At 42.2% G+C, this 13078-nt stretch overlaps 1 protein-coding gene across 4 annotated transcripts; it reads left to right on the forward strand.

Moving 5' to 3' along the window:
* Positions 1-238: 238 nt before the first annotated feature.
* On the forward strand, positions 239-12276 carry lzts3b (leucine zipper, putative tumor suppressor family member 3b). Of its 4 annotated transcripts, none has more exons than XM_034872157.1 (8): positions 239-495; positions 3634-4501; positions 4994-5464; positions 5545-5712; positions 5918-6046; positions 6524-6715; positions 7258-7488; positions 9128-12276. In XM_034872157.1, the coding sequence occupies exons 2-8, from the start codon at positions 3671-3673 to the stop codon at positions 10211-10213; spliced, it is 3108 nt and encodes a 1035-aa protein (XP_034728048.1). In that variant the 5' UTR covers positions 239-495; positions 3634-3670; the 3' UTR covers positions 10214-12276. The 4 variants fall into 4 exon arrangements, with proteins under 4 accessions (XP_034728048.1, XP_034728046.1, XP_034728047.1 ...); XM_034872155.1 differs by having other exon boundaries at positions 242-495; positions 3509-4501; XM_034872156.1 differs by having other exon boundaries at positions 247-453; positions 3509-4501.
* Positions 12277-13078: the final 802 nt, after the last annotated feature.

The following is a 13078-nucleotide window of genomic DNA, read 5'->3' on the forward strand; positions in this document are numbered from 1 at the left end:
CCATCCATCCAATAAAGTATTTCTGATCTGATCCATCCTCCTACCTATCCATGCATCCATCCTTCCTTCCATCCATCCATCCATCCATCTTCCTACCTATCCATTCATCCATCCTTCCATCCATCCATCCTGCCAGGGGACTGTTATGACTCTGGGCTTTTCCCAAAGGAGAGTACTGGAAGAATGCCAAAAGGGGGCGTTTGTATCATGCTGCCGGAGGGGCGGGGCCAGAGGTGGGTGTGTGTCTCTCAGCTGATGCGCGTATCAACCGAGCGACTCCATCATCAGCATCCGACGCTGACAGCGGTCGAGGACAGCATCCTTAATATTACCGACCCACGGTAAAATCGCAGGAAAAATTTCAGAGCCAGGACGACCGGGACTGATGATGCTCTCTTGTGACAATACTATTTATTGAGGCTGCCATCTTTAAAACCGCCGAGCTGCAAAATAGTGAGTAGCCTTTGATGATGGACCGCCAGGATGCTCCAATCGGTAAATCAAAGCTTCTCTAGTCAATGTCAATGACGCTGTGTATTTTAATTGGGATGTATTTTTTGATTCGGCGAGGGTCGTGCGTTGGTTTCTTGTCATGGGGCCTAGCCAGTAATTGTTTGGGAGCGCAGTCGATTCAGGGCTTGATGCGGATGCCGCTAAAGCCGCCCTTGCCGCCCAGGGATGCAGAGAAAAAGGGAGCGAGGGGGAGTCGTGAGGGGAGGGGATCGAGGCAGAGCAGCAGATAGATAGGCAGTGCATTTTACTACTACTACTATTCACCCAAGTGGAAGTAAACCGCTAGTAAATGGGCTGAGAAAGCGAGGTGCACAGGCATGACTGCGTCTTTATCTATGTACAGTAGCCTAAGCATCTATCTATCTATCTATCTATCTATCTATCTATCTATCTATCTATCTATCTATCTATCTATCTACAGCCAGGGTATATATGCCACTGTATGATTAAGTGATGTGAATGTCCTATCTGTGAGCAAGCTCTTTCTACTTATTTGCTGTTGATGGCATATAAACATAATAACCTTAATATACAAACATATTTTATGTAGTCTTCTGACCCCCCGACATGCATATGTGTGTAAACCCCACTCAGTTGCCAGCTAATCAGGTACACCCATCTAAAACTAATGTAGTCTAATATAACGGGACACTGGACAGAATACTGGAAACACCTCTCGGTGCAACGCAATACATTTAAACTACACTGCAAATTACAGCCTTTGAATATAAACTTAGCTGCCAGTTTATTAATTATACCAAGCTAAAAAAACAAAAAACAATGCAGTCTAATACAACAGCCATGCAATAAATCCTTTGTTGAAACTGTTATAGAAGTGTTGACTCAACCTAATGGTCATTTTGGAGTCTGCAGTTTTTGGTGCTGAAATGGTATTCCATTATCTTGAGAGATTTTTAATATTTTGTCCACCCCATTTATATCAATAAGTGTATACTAGATATTAGAAACGCCTCTCTCTATAACCAGTTCCAGATAAACCTGCTTAGAAACCCTTTGAGCCTACAACATCATCATCAGCAACTATTTCCAGACTATATATCAACTATTTCCAAGGTCCATTCAAAAGACAAAGACGTGAGATACACCATACATTAAAAAGAGAAAGATAAACTTATACAGAGAAATAAAAACATAACAAAACAAAAACTAATACTGCTACACATTCCCCCCAACCCTTTCTGACCAGATCCCCAGAAACCAACCAGTATACTTAAATTGTCAGTTAGCTTGTGATATTTGATTAAACACACATTTTCAAAATATCAACTATAATAAATAGTAAATGTATTATTGATTGATGTATTATATGATTTTGATACTGGACCAAAATCAAATCCAGTACAATTCAACAGCACCACAAACTACAGCCTCCAAAGTGACCGTAAAGTTAAATCAACACCTCTTTAGAATAGTATAAACACACATAATTACATTATAGCCTGCATGAAGGTTGGATTTCTTGCTACGGTTGTATTAGAAGGGATTCATTTTAGTTAGGTGTACCTAATAAACTGGCAACTTAGTGTGTACTTAAAGGGTGGACACAGTACTACCTGTAGAATGCAGCCTCATGCAATCTATTATGACAGCAATGCAATAAATTAGTCGTTTGAGCAGTTTATAATGTTGCGATGTTGATATTGAGACTGTGTTAGGGAGATGTTGACAAAGCTGTCAGGCCAGAGTTGTGTTATTGTTTGTGTTGGATTGTACTGCACTACATTGTAAGGCGTTCCAGTTATTTTGTAAAGCAATCCAACCAATGACAACAGCTTAAAAAATTGTATAAATAGACCTGTAAACAACCCTAAAAACCTATAAATTACATATTTTCTAGTTTGTTGTAACAGCAATACTTTACGGAATGTCCATATTCCATCACCTTCATTAAGTGTGCAAGCCCAGTTTGTGGCAATGGAAGGGTTATCGCTTCAATAATTTCACACATATTGGTTGTTAATAGGGTAGGAAGAACTAAAAAAGATATCTGAATAAAAAAAAGTCAATTTAGCAGTTATTATAAATGATTATTATTTTTGTTATTATTATAATATATTATTACTAGCAATAAGGAAGTAAAGCAACATCTATCTTACACAGATTAAACAAAATCATCAACATTATAAGCTTCACAAAAAAATGATTGCAGGGCTGTTCTATGGTATTAAACTGTTTTTTACGCAGGTGTTCCTGTATTTGCAACCCACACACAAAAAAAACCTCCTCCAGTTCAATGATGCTAATGGACGTAAAATCCAGTGGAATTTCTGTTTTGCGATGGATTGGTGGGAGTGACCTCTTCAACCAGCATCTTTTAACCTATACACACAAACAAAATAGTAAAACAAAACTCACTCTTACCTACAAGGGTGTCAGAGATGGGAGCTCGAGTTTGAGACCATAGACTCAAGTCGCACTTAAGTTGCACACACAGTGACTTCAGACTTGACTTGAGACTCTTCCTCAAAAGACTTCAGACTGGACTCGGACTTGAGATGTAGGACTCTATAATAATAATAACAATCCATTCATCAAAAGCTTTGGCTTTAAAAAACTTTATACCACCAAGCCCGAACAAAAGGAGCGTTGAATGCTAAATATTTGGACTATAGTTTAAAGACTCTAGACTTAACTTGGACTCTACCTTTAAATACTTTAGACTTGACATGGACTCTAGCTCAGAGACTTGTGAGCAAAGTGTATACATACCAGATGCCGTAAAGAGAATAACACTGTGATTTTATCACTAAACTGGAGGATAGGTCTTATTATAACGCGTTTTACTATTCATACCTTCACTATACACCTAACTGCCAGATTTATCTGTCAGACCCATTTCATTTTTATCATGGTGGGAGGACCACGCTGCCCCTGTATGTGGGTTGGAATCTATTCTGCATTAGATATTATTGTATAACTAGTCATTATGCAATTAGAATTTTGTATAACCTTTCGTTTTTCTGTGTTCCTCTAGTGTGTGTGCCCCCACTACCTGCATTAGGTTGTGATGACCCACACTACTTCCAAATGTTTCTGTGACCCTCCCCAATCCTGACTCCTAATCTCTAATCCCTGACCTTTGACCCCCACTATGGGCAGTGTTGGCAGTGGGGTGGCAGGAGAGCAGGAGTTTGCCATGAAGTCTGTGGGTACGAGGACCACCCTGCCCAGAGCCCCTCCTCTCTCTCGCCGTTGCCCTGCCGACCGCAGCTGCAGCGCAGAGCGATTGCCCCGCGCTCCGGCGACTATATCTGACGGGACGGCTTCTAGTGATGAACGAGGGAGTGTTAGTATTGCGACTGGGACCTGTACCGGGACTGACCGGCCCACCGAAACAGCCTCCTCCACCAACACTGAATGTACCATGACAGCCCCATCCAACAACAACCAGTTGGAGTGTGGCAACGGAGCAGGCAGGCGGGAGAGGGAGTGGGAGCGGGAAAGGGAGAGGCAGCGTGAAAGGGGGAGAGACAGGGACCGAGACCGAGACTGGGACAGAGAAAGGTTAGAGAGGGAGCGAGAGAGGGAGAGGAACCGGGAAAGGGAGCGAGAACGAGTGGAGAGGGAGCGGCTGGAGCGAGAGAGGGAGCGGGAGAGGGAGAGAGCCAGAGAGAGGGAAAGAGAGAGAATCGAGAGGGAGAAGATAGAAAGAGAGAGGGAGCGAGAGAGGGAAAGGGAGCGAGAGAGGGAAAGAGAGAGGCTGGAGAACGAAAGGTCGGAAAGAGATAGAGAGAGGGAAATGCAGGCTGCAGGTTTAGATGTTTGTGGGAACATTGTGGGTCGAGGAGCAAATGAGAAGAACAGCGGTGGCATGAACCAACACCAACACCAACACCAACACCAACACCAACACCAGCACAGAGAGATGGCAGCCACCAGAGCTGACGGTGAGAACAATCCAGGCAGCCATAACCCTCCAAACCACAACCCGCCCAAGATCCTGCCAGTGTCGGGGAAACTGGAGCAGGTACTTCAAGATTTAGAACAGTGGTTCCCAACCTCGGGGTCAGCACCCTCAAAGTGGGTTGAAATAGGAATCTCATGGGTTCATAAGATGATTATAGAGAACTTAAACCACTTCGTTTGGCTATCTAAGAATGCTGAAGCTAACTAGAACTGGTAAGAAAGGAATTGCCTCACGGCCAGTATAGAAAGGAGGAATGATTATAGCCACCAGTAGCACTTAGTGGACATGGTTATTATGTTACATTGCTAAGATCCTTAAACTACCGTTTAAAAATATGATTTATTCTATCTGGCATAAACCTGTTTGTAAGGATTAAATAGGCCAAATGCATGTCAAACAATTCCAAATATAGCATAATATGTAGAGTATGTTGCATGTCATAATGGTGAATTTTAACAATGAATTTTTTATTACATGGTACTTTTGTCTGTGAGCGTTGTTAATGTATCTCTTGTTTCTCTTACTATCTTCCTTCCTCCATCTCTCTCATAGGCGATGCAGAACAACTCAGGCCTTGTTCGTCCCTCTGCCTTCAAGCCGGTGGTTCCCAAGAGCTTCCACTCCATGCAGAACCTGGTGGGCCAGGCAGGAGGGGCTGGGAGCGAGGGCAAGACTGAGGCAAGGAGTGAAGGGTTCAGTGAGAGCAGAGGAGGCAGGAGAGTCAGGGATGGAGCAGGAGGAGAATCGGGAGAGGTCCCAGAGGCCCTGCTCCTGGACCAGGACAGCCCAGTGAGGGTCAGCAGAACGGAGGGGGGGGGGAATGGTAATGAAGTGGTTCAGGGAGGGATGTCTGACTCAGGGAGGAACTCCCTGACCAGCCTGCCCACTTACACAGGCTCTGGGTCCGCTTGTGGGCCTCCAGCAGTCCTGGGGCCTCTCAGTGCTTCCACCAGCCACATCAACAGGTTGGGCATGGTTGGGGCAGCTGCAGGCCTCGAAAAACTGGAAAAGCCTGGCTACCAGGTAAGGCCATCCTCCATACTCACTTAACGCACCTTGCTGTTGTCATCCTTAATTCATCGTGATGTGGTTCTCTCCTCCAGAACGGCCTCAGCGCCTCAGACAGCGGCCGGTCCTCCTCAGGAAAGAGCTCCTCGTCCTATCAGAGGCTGAGCCATCTGAGTGATGCCCCGGCACCTCTACGCCCCTCCCCCTCCTCTGATGATATCATCCAGGACCTTGAGGACCGCTTGTGGGAGAAAGAGCAAGAGGTCAGAGGCCACTCAGAAATGTCTGATGTGCGGTTGTTTTGTACTTAACAGACACTCTATTAAAAAGAAGGCTATTTGCCAGCATAGAAAGGATCAGTTCTAATCTTACGTTGTTAATTTGATTGTTCCTACACTTTCGTTTGTTCTTCTACTTTTACAATCTAAATGGCTGCTCTGTGGCCTGATTCCTCTTCATTTCTACCAGGTGCAGCATATGCGCAGAAACCTGGACCAAAGTGAGGCAGCAATCATTCAGGTGTTTGAAGAGAAGCAACGTGTCTGGGAGCGGCAGATGGATGAGCTGAGACAGAACTACGCTTCACGCTTGCAGCAGGTGAACTCACTATATTTCCATCCTCAGGTTGTCACTGCACTTTATTTTTCTTAACTCGCATCTTGAGTCAAAATGGAAGAAATGCAGAATGAAGCATGTGGTCAAAATCTGGGGGCAGATACACAACAGCTAATGGGAGAAAAGAAAAGTGTTTTAAAAGACATTTTATGATTTTGTCGGATCTACAAATTCTTTTTATATTTCTTTGGAGGAAGCTGCATTTTGCCACACAGTAGGTAGAATCTCTCCAAGGTATTTAATGGTTCATTTTGGAATCGAGATACGGGTAAATGCTGGTAAAATGTAGCACAATCTGAAAAAAACCTTAGAACAAACCTCTCCCTGAGATACAACACTTAACAGGTTATGGCTTTAAGTAGCAGAATGATTTCTTTCAGGATCTGTACGTACATGTATATGTTTCGTATATAGATGTATACCGTTACAACTTACTGCATATGTACATTTTGTCTTCAGGTTACCCGTCGTGCTCAGCGCTCCCAGACTGCCCTGCAGGCCCAGATAAGCCGTCTGTCCCAGGACAAGAGGAGACTCCAGGAGGAGATGGCGGCTCTGTTGGCCCAGAGGGAGGAGCTGGAGAGAAAGTGTCTGGATTACAGGAAGGAGCAGGCTGACATCTTGCCTCGTCTGGAGGAGACCAAGTGGGAGGTGAGATATGAGGTTATGACTTGGTGCGCCTGACTAGTTCAGTAAAATGTTATCATGGTAGTATGAGCAGTGGAGCATTGAGTATAAGGTTGTGTGTGTGTGTGTGTGTGTGTGTGTGTGTGTGCGTATGTGTGTGTGTTTGTGTGTGTGTGTGAAGCGGCCTATGTCTGTAAGTATGTGTGCACAAGCAACCCACTTGCAATGTGATAGAGAGCATATTTACCACAGTACTCTGTCCGTGGCAGTAGCTCAGTTCGTAGGGAGTTGGGCTGGGAACCGGAGGGCCATCAGTTCAAGTCCCCATACCTCCCTGCCAAGGTGCTCTTGTGGGACACCGAGCCCCCAACTGCTCGGAGTGCCTTTCCATGGGCAGCCCCCTCACTCTGACATTTCTCCAGTAGTGCATGTATAGGATCTGAACGTGTGTGTAATTGTTGTAATAACAACAGAGTGTAAAGTGTAGTTTCCTGTGGGATTAATGAAGTATAATAAATAAACCCAGAAAAAATATATCACCCACTTACTTATTGTTTATGTGTCAGGTGTGTCAGAAGGCAGGAGAGATCTCCCTGCTGAAGCAGCAGCTGAGGGAGAGTCAGGCTGAAGTGACCCAGCGAGCTGGAGAGATGGTAGCCCTGAGAGGCCAGCTGAAGGAGCTCAATGCCCAGCTGAGGGAGCGGGAGGAGACCATGCTGGGCCTAAAGGACTCCTATAGCTCCAAGAGTGTGGAGCTGGAGAAGTGTGAGGGAGAGCTGAGAAGGACTCTGTCAGAGGTGAGTTTCCAAGTACACCTTCATTAATACTCAACAGGCTTTAACAGTGAGGATTATAAATAACAGAAAAAACCGATGAATCATTTCAGTAGTTAACAAAACTGTCTCCAAACCTTATTAAAACTGTAATTAATTACTGTAAGTCAGGTTCTTGAATTGGCATTGCAACCGCAACATAATTTAGTACATCCGGAGCACTTAAAATCACCTTTATGTCACTGTTTCAGTCACTGTAAAAATAGTTTAAGATATGACAGTAATGTGTGTATAAAAGTTTAAAAGTGAATAAAAACTAGGGCCAGCCCAGGCTCTGAAAACAGGAGTTCCAGCATGGTTGCGTACAATTTAAAGCGAATGCTAAATAGCAAGAGAAGAAGAGTGCAGACAAAGAAATACTGTGGGATATTTTTGTCCCAATTTTATGTGCACAGATTATGTAAAAACAAGCCATGTTTCTATACAGAAAGCTAAAATACACCTCATTTGGGTAAAGATATCTAAGTAGGTAAATTTGTCAGCATGAATGTCAAATCTTTTTGGCTTTGTGCAACATACACATTTACATATATGTGCTTTTATCAACAGTCAGACAAATCTGATGCTAATAGGTGCCTTTTCAAATAACATTAAATAATAATACAATAATATTAAAGTCTAATAGTTTGTCACATTATCTGGTTGGGAAATCTGATCCATGTCATCAACACAGAGTTGTATATTAGTCGTATTCATGGACAATACATCATTCTTACTACTGTATATGATGACCAGAATCAGAACAATATTCATAACTTTTTAAGTGCAATTTATGTATTTATTACAAGCTCTTACCTAGGACAACTTACAATTCCTTATTCCTCAAACATCATCAAAAAAAGTATCCACATGATTCAGAGTCTCATGAACACACTCAAAACACAATAGCTCATAAAGAAGTTTAAATATAAAAAATGTTTTGTGTGTGGCGTTTTAGGCCTTAATTGAAGATAGGAAAGCTTAGGGAGATGACATGCAGCAAAGGGACACAGGTTGGAAACATAGATGCCCTAAATATAATATTTTAATGGAAAATAATGCCAGACAACAGCTTTAAAGTGCTAATTGCCTGGAGTATGAGGATTGCTCTCCCACTATTTACCAAGGCCCACAACTGTGTGTGTCCCTACTATAGTCTGACCTGATTCAACTGACTGGTCCAACAAAAGACAATAAAATCATTCTTTGCTGTTGCTGTCAGCCATAAAATTTGGAAATGTTAAGCATATGTGCATGCGTGTGCGTATGTACACCGAACACAGCTGGATGTGTTTTAATGGCTGTGTTAATGATTTTACACATTTTCTGTATTCCTTTATTTTTACTTTGATTTATCTTATTTATAAAGGACAATGCACATTAATCAACATTTCTGTGAACGTGCTAGTGCTAGTTTTACCTCTAACTGTAACCTTGCACACTGTTTATTCTTATTATGCTTTCATGTCCTGTTTTTTAAATTCTACTTTAATGTAGGAGATGCCTTGTGTGTTATTGTGCACTTTACAAATCCTGACTTGATTTGACTTTACATCATTTGCCAATCAAACACTACATTTTGAACCAAACTGTATTTTCCTGTGATATATTTTCCTTTCAACAGGTGTCCATCCTTAGAGAGAAGCTGGGTGTATTTGAGGCGGAGGTGCTTAGTTTGAAGCGGGCTCTGAGTGAAGTGAGCAGAGGAGCAGAAGTTGTTGTGAGCCCTAACTTAGCTGCTGCAGGACTGTTGCCACCCTGGGGAATTGTCCACTGCCCACGTAACCCCACTGAGTCCTCAACCAACTCTCTCACCCCCACATCTGACACCCTGCTGAGTCTTCAGAGTGATGAAGCCAAAGCCCAAAGGCAAGAGGCTCAGAGACAGGAAAGGCAGCAACGCGAAGAAGCTCAATGGCGTGACGTGCAGCACCGGCAAGATTCCCACATGCAGCAGGACATCCGAATGCGCCAAGATGCCCAAATCCGACCAGAGGCCCAACTCCGCCAAGAGGCCCAGCTTCGGCAGGAGGCTCATTTCCGCCATGAAGCCCAACTACGCCAAGAAGCACAGCTGCGTCAAGAGGTGCAGCTCCGTCAGGAGGCACAGCTCTGCCATGAGGCTCAAATGCGTCAAGAGGCCCAGCTACGACACGAAGCCCAAATCTGCCAGGAGGTGCAATTGCGTCAGGATGGCCACCAGCCACAGCGCGGCCAGGAGGGCCACTGGGACGAGGCCGGGGAGCTGCGCAGGCAACTAGAGCAGCTGCAGGCCACATTGCGCCTGGAGCGGCAGCAACGAGAACGTCAGGCCCTCAACTTCGACCAAGAGCGACACACCTGGCAGGATGAGAAGGAACGGGTTTTGAAATACCAGGCGCAGCTGCAGCTCAGCTATGTGGAAACGCTGCAGAAGAACCAAGCTTTGGAAAAACGTATGAGCCAGTTGGGAGCCAAACCCAACACAACATCCACCACCACCACTATTACCACTACTACAACCACCTCGCCCACCTCTTCCAATTCTCCGCCTCCACCACCAGCCCTCTCACCTCTGTCTCCTCAGCCCCCGCCCTCTCTCTCTGGCCCCATCGCCCTCACCATCTCCCCACCTTGTGAAGACCAGAAGGGCCCTCCTTCTCTCCACCAGCTTGCCAATCCCTGGGCAGGACCCTCGCGCCTGGAGAGGATAGAGTCCACTGAGATATAGACAGCTCCATCACAAATTGTCCAGTTTAATACACTCATGGTGACTCTCGCATAAAACTACTTCAGCATACAGTTGAAAAACAATTTCAGTCTACAATGGAATATATCGTTACAGTCTGACGTACTTTTCAAAGCAACTTAAGACACTAAACCAAGGCTGACTGCAGAGTCCAACATTATCAGTAACAGGCAGATGATCATCTGAACAGGAAGTTAGACTTCACTCAACCTTCAAAGCAGCGTTCCTCTCACAGGCACACCAATACACCCTACCTACATAATCAGTGTCCATAAGAAGTGTGTCTCACTGATGGATAGCGATAAACAAAATGTTAAATGACAATGTTTAGGTGACAGCACTAATTCGGTGGTCATTTAATGCCCATGCTAGAAAAGGACCAAGACAATCGGGGAAATTGTCAGAAATGAATAACAAGAATATCATGCGGTATTTATTCATTGTATGTCTGTGTCACTGGTAATGTTAAAGTAGAAATAGTGGTCAGAGTGTGTGATGTTAACTTGCATTTTTGGCCAGAGAGCGCCTTATTCCATTTTTCCAGCATGTATACGAGAATAACTGATGCTGGGAATAGAATTCTTTTTTTTTTTTTTATCAAGAGTGTGATTATTAATTTCAGTGCTTTAATTATAATATCAGCAAACCAGTTACACACCATTATTACACATAGCTGGACCATTTAATTTCAAATCCCAGCAGATATCACCATCAAAAGTTACACAGACTGATTCTTGATTCAGTTTTCAAGTCATTTTATGCACAGGGTCCAACATGCATGACCCATTTGAACACATCATTAAGACCACCAGAGTTTATATTTTCTACAAATTGAATTAAATAGATATGTTTAGCAGATAATCAACCCCAACAGAATATAAAATGTGTTCTAAGACGTGGGAGAACCTGGTTCGGCTTTATTGCAGATTGTCAGCGGTGACTTTAAAAAAAAAAACAGTAGAGGTCAGTAGAGAGTTTTCACTTTGCTCCCAACTCAAATTTATTCTCATTGGACTGCAAGGAGAATGTCAAAGGAAGCCCACAATTTGAATTTGGTTATTATGATGATTGTGTGGTTTACTATGGGCATTTACAGCCAAGAAATCTGAGAAATCAGTCAGTATCCCCAAAGTTAAAAAATACAATTTATAGAATGTATGATATACTAAAAAGAAATACTTATAGTTAAGATTGTAAATGTGTGCGTGTGCGTGTGTGTGTGTGTGTGTGTGTGTGTGTGTGTGTGTGTGTGACTACAGGCTTCAGTTTATAAGATTGCAGATAGAGGGACTAGTGGCAATACAGCAAGTGAAGATATTTTAAAAGCAAAGGGATTTTTTTTTGGGGGGGGTGCTTTAAGTACAATAAGATGTACATCAAAGCTACATACAAGGTCAGTGAGACTGAAAATTCAAACCGAGGGAGGCTGTATATCCTAGAAAACTACTTTCTTCTGTATAGTTCATATAGACAAAGCAGGGGAGAAGGAAGTAAAAAAAAATCTGAAAAATGAAAAGTCTGCCTCTTTAAAGGCTTCATTCAGGCTAACTGCACTATGTGGTGTCCTACACACAAGTTATGATGTACAGTAGACTCAGATGTGAATATCATGGCTTTTATATGTGTTGTTTATGCCAGCATAAGAAGATGTTGCTCAAGAATATTAACTTATCTCTTAGGTATTACATAGTATTATCATCTTTATTACTGTTATTATATTATGGTGAACTGACAGAGAAAATATGTGCCATTTGAGCTTTCCTTTAAGTTTTTTTTTTTTTCTTTTTTTTTTTACTTTGTAGATAGCAAAGATACCATAATGGTGCAATCATAGCAACCCTGTCCAAAAATGATGTTCCTTTTGTTGTAGGTGATAAATGTAGTTATAGTATTGCATTGTTTAGAGAACAACATGCTACCGATTTTATACATGTTTCAAATGTATTGTTTGCATTTATGTTACTAGTACTGTTCTGGCTTGATTAAAACCACCCCTTTGTTAATTCTCAGCAGAACTAATAAAGATACAGTATGTGAATAATTCAGCACTTCTTGTTAATGAGCAAATCATTTGTTCTGTGGTTAAGACTAAACTAGAGTGTAAGATTTGATTCTGGCTATGGAGCTTTAAAAATAGGGACCAGAGGAAATATTTGAGCCCAAATACTGGAATACATGATTATTATAGGTATATATCTGTTATCACAGTGGTTCCCAATCTGGGGCTCAGGACTCCCTTAAAGAACAATTCAAAAACATATTTCTGCAAAACACAATAATGTTTGGCTATTCAGACTTTTTTCTATTCACATTTACTTTTTCATTTCTGCAATTTTACTCCACCAGACCTCTAAAAAGTATTAAAATAAAAACACTGTTAGCTTTGTTTAACCTGACCAGTTGTATTCAGATCTTGTTCTTAAAAGTAGCAATACCACATTGTAGAAATCACAAGCAAAGGTCCAGCATGGAAAATCTTAAAAATGCAATAGTATTATCAGAAAAATAAGTATCAAAAGTTAGTTATGCAGTATGAATTAGTGCATAATGATATAATTATTAGCACTGATGCATTAACATCTAAGCAGCATTGTAATGTAGATGATGCTGGTTTTTAGGTAGAGAACATTTTAGCTACTTTATGTGCTGTTTGGTAGTTTAATTTGTAGCAATACATCTTATTTTACAGACTATATGCTTTGTATGTAAAATCTTAAACTAAAATAAAACAGAATAAAATCAGTGTGGAGTAAAAGTACCTCTAAGTACTTGAGTAAATGTTTGATTTAATTTGAATTCAATTCTATTTCTACTGTCAAATCATAACATAAGTTATCTCAGGACACT

Source organism: Etheostoma cragini, chromosome 5 (assembly GCF_013103735.1).
Source record: "Etheostoma cragini isolate CJK2018 chromosome 5, CSU_Ecrag_1.0, whole genome shotgun sequence".
In the NCBI taxonomy this organism is placed as follows: Eukaryota; Metazoa; Chordata; class Actinopteri; order Perciformes; family Percidae; genus Etheostoma; species Etheostoma cragini.